Source organism: Penicillium arizonense, assembly GCF_001773325.1.
Source record: "Penicillium arizonense strain CBS 141311 chromosome Unknown PENARI_contig225, whole genome shotgun sequence".
NCBI lineage: Eukaryota > Fungi > Ascomycota > Eurotiomycetes > Eurotiales > Aspergillaceae > Penicillium > Penicillium arizonense.
Window position 1 is genome coordinate 1 of NW_019173502.1, and position 3,983 is coordinate 3,983.

The 3,983-nt window shown below is 48.6% G+C and overlaps 2 protein-coding genes across 2 annotated transcripts; one reads left to right on the forward strand and one right to left on the reverse strand.

Moving 5' to 3' along the window:
• Positions 1-11: 11 nt before the first annotated feature.
• PENARI_c225G00971 (uncharacterized protein) lies at positions 12-1,037 on the reverse strand (the record flags this gene model as incomplete). The annotated part of the gene is made up of 1 exon (XM_022638176.1): positions 12-1,037. A coding segment is annotated over one exon (1,026 nt), but the record flags the coding sequence as incomplete, so codon positions are not given.
• A 2,121-nt stretch (positions 1,038-3,158) lies between these two features.
• PENARI_c225G09083 (uncharacterized protein) lies at positions 3,159-3,950 on the forward strand (the record flags this gene model as incomplete). Its single annotated transcript, XM_022638177.1, has 2 exons — positions 3,159-3,332; positions 3,435-3,950. Coding segments are annotated over 2 exons (690 nt in total), but the record flags the coding sequence as incomplete, so codon positions are not given.
• Positions 3,951-3,983: the final 33 nt, after the last annotated feature.

A 3,983-nucleotide genomic window follows, 5' to 3' on the forward strand; every position in this document is an offset into this window, starting at 1 on the left:
CCAGTCGTACGGGTGCTTGAATGGCTCTCGGGGAATGTTTCTGAGTACGAACTGTCTTTGGAGGGAATGATCTTCTTCCCGGACAAATAGCTCTTCGCCCCGTGGTATCTATGGACCAAGTTTGGCAATTTGAAACGGCGCTGTATCTTTTCATAAGTCGACGCAGATTGCATTGTCCTCTCTGGTTCCGCAGATGACCGTGGAAGGCTTCGATCAAAGAGATTCATATCACATGATCGGCGCTGCTCCCCGGATCCACTCTGGCAGGTGCAGGGGACGGCCACCGAGCAGAGACGGTTGAGCACAGAAAACTCCAACTTCAGCTTGACGCTGTACACCACCGTCTTGAAGCTCACTTGAATGTAGTGTAGTTTGTATTCCGCCACCAGGAGGAGAATATTCACGAATACCACGATGATATTGATGCAAATTAGATGGATGATGGCGTTGCGGCTCTCGCGACCTCGGAACGCACTGATAAGTCTGAAAGCACGAACTGCTTCGTATATGTAAATGCCGCAGATGACGAAATCTTGGATGCAGAAGCCCGTCAATTGGATTCGGTCGAATATCGCGGCAGGTTGAGCAAAGCGTGCGTTGCCGTTGTTGAGGAGAAAGAATAAGACGGTCATTGGAATGTGTAGGATGCAAAAGTTCGTGAGTATCATCCACAAGACCCAACGCACCTTTCTCGCATCGGCGAAAACGAGATGCAGGCGCGAGTAGAGGACGAGGGCTTGGCCGGTAACCATAGCGTACCATCCAACTATGAAGGGGATGGACGTCGCGAGATTGGATGACTGAGACAAGAATCGTGCCATGGCAGGAATGGCGTGCACAAGAATGCCCCAGGATGCGAATTGCATGCTCCAGAAATATAGGCTGCGGTAGTGTTTGAAGGCATCAAATGTGACGATCCCTGTCTCGACAGCATTGTACGCGCCGATCGAGAACATGGATACAATTTGAATGATGGATATATTATCCATAAGGATGGCGCCCACTTTGGGGGGCAGGCTGGTGATGACTGTATCCATGGTCTGATAGGAGTTGACACGAGTACAAAGATGTCTCTTTTGTTTGAGTTGATGGATGGGATCAGTAGCGGTTTTTAAGGGTTGTTTCATTGAACCAGGATGTGAGCGTCCTCACAATGAAATCATGACACAACAGCTAGTGATCTACTAATCTCCAAAATTCTTAGAACACTTATCAGCTAGGATTCTAGCCTTGGATGCGTTGGGTGGGTCGACAACAGAGTTAACTATACCGTAGAGCTACAAAGCATATGATTGAACCTCAATCCCAGCCCAGTCATGTTTGGTGGGAGGGGGTTTTTTTTCCCAGCCAGTCTAATAGTGGCATGCTATTCCTCAGATGGAACAAAGGTTCTTCTATCTCAGTCATATCAACGGTTACTATCATAACAACCGTGGAACGCAGAGCAGGATCCACGGTCGGTGGCCAATGTCAAACTATCGTGACAAATTATTTTTTTATGAATCACGGAACCGCGTGTTCGGTGGAAGACGGCGATGATTCATGGCAATTAGGTTTTAAGCTCCGATCTAGATCTCCCGTCTGCTGCTCCACTTACTTTTTAGATCTATCATGCTTACGGCTGCCGCTACAGTGTAACTGATTTACTGGAGGAAATGGACGACACTCATCACGATTTCGGTCTTTTGACATAGAGTATGTGATGAAATGGCTACGATGGTGTTTATGAACATTATTGGTCGCGCTATCCTGAGTATTAGCAACCTTGAGAAGGATCAAAAAAAGTAAGATTTCCGGCCCATAGAAGTTCTGTCCCACAACGCCGACTCCTTTCGTTTCCAAAAACCAATCGGTTTCTCGGCTTTTAGTACAAAAACCGGACGACATGTTTACGTAGGCTTCTCTGGTCCGTCCAATATTGGAATGGACACGTACAAGATGTTTGCCAGTGTTACCAGCCTGGCCAGGAAATTGGAGCAAGGATAGAGAAGGAAATACCGGATAGGGAGGGGAGTACGCTTATTTGGGGGTGGCTGATGCAGAGTGAAATACATAGCTACTAGAACGTTTTGTAAATTAGATAGACGAAGAAACAGAAGCGACGGATGATCGAAGGGCTCTAGGAAACCATGACCGCACATCTTGTTGACGTATCATTCTATTCTGGAAAGACTGCGTGATATTCCAAATACCTCACCTGCCCAAAACGTAACTGCTCAGCAACAAAGCCGTTCCACCTGCAGGACAACAGCCCATCAGGTCTAGGCTTGTGGATCGTGTCCGGCCTTTGCAAATCCTTCCGAATTTTGCTGAGTCCCACAAATAGAACCTCCCTGATCTACTGTCCCATGGGTCATCGCTGGTGTTTCATTGTAGAACTGTACCAGCGTCCGTCCATATTCATGCGCATTATTTGGTCCGACGGGAGTCCCTTGTGTCCAAGGTCTCATCAGAAGTGTGATAATAGCGTTACAATCTCGCGAACGGGGTGGCGATCGACAAGGGACCAAATCGTGAGCCTTGGTAGCTGAAATGGCTTATATGGTTGTCCTGGAAACCAGGCCTTGGTTCTGTCGATGGTGGAACTGCTTAGGATTTAGATTCCGCCTCTGCTATAACAGCGTCCATCAATGAGGGCCGTGACGGGGGAGGATCGCTGCTATTAACGAGATGGCGCCACTTATGCAGAGTTGTGCAAGAGACATTAATTGGATTATACCTAAAGGCAAAGAGCCTTTCTCGGGTGTAAGAGCTCCGCGGATTCCTCAAATAGCCTGTATTGAGACACAACTGATTGCCTGGATGGAGTTCTCTGTGCGGGCCGGCCGATCACTTCCTTCACAATGGACCGGCAGGCTTTTTTGCCTTCTTTTTTTTATTTCATTTTCTTTCATTTTTTGTACTTCGCGCTAGCACCCCATGGGGTCCGGTGTGCAGAATGGTTACTCGATCCTCTCTGCTCATGATCCGGATGCTAGCAAACAAAGTCTTGGCAAGGGCTAACAGCGTTTCCACCTCGTTTCAGGTCTTTTGCTTTGGTCTCCACCTAAGCCTTTAAAATCGCTGCTCCCCAGGTGGCTATTGTGATCAATCGTCTTCTTCAGTTTGCCTGCGTCTTGCTTGAATCAACAATAATCCCTCAAACGGAAGAATTCAGCATGGCAAATGAACCGAAGCCCTCTCGAAGTGGGGCAGGACGCGGTGCCGCCAAAGCAAAGTCTCGCACTAGCAGATCGCGTCCTGGTTCGCCTTGTTCTGTTCGGTCGACAGTCTCTACGTCCAAGGCGGACCGTAATCCTCAGAACTCAGTAGCGAAGCTACGCAAAGACCTGGTATGTCATTCCCTATCTTGTCTTCAGTCGTATATTTCTGCACCGAAAGTCACGATGCGATCTTCCTTCGATAATGTACTCTTGGCTGACGAGCGTTTCCAGGGACATTCTATAACGAAAACCGCCCGGAAGAAAGATTATGAGGCGACACATCGACAATGTTTGGATGTGATGGACCAGATTCAAGAAGAGTTTGAACTAGCTCTTGGGAAAATGGACGACGAGAGAGCCCATGGTTCCCAGATGGTGCAGCGTCTGCAAGTTGAAAAGGCCCAGGAGACTTCCAAACTACAGCAGGCTATCACAGCAAAAGACAAAGTCTTGGAGGAGAACCAGAGGCTTGAAAGAGAACTCTGCCAAATCAAGCAGCAGCAGGAGTCATTTGACGCCACCATGCAGGATCAGGTCTCATGGAACGATATTCAGCCGGTCTTGCATCAGACACACTGTGAGCTGGTATCTGCGACCACTCGGCTCTGGAACACGATCGATGCTCTTCAGAATCGTAGACCGGCGCCCTATTTGCCTGGCTCTGAAGTAATTCACGGAACTTGGCCCGACCAGGATGGCCCGCTGGGGAATTTGGGTCACAATGCCCTACCCGGATTCTCCGCATCGAGTAATTACCCACTTGTTACTCAGCAGGTGCCA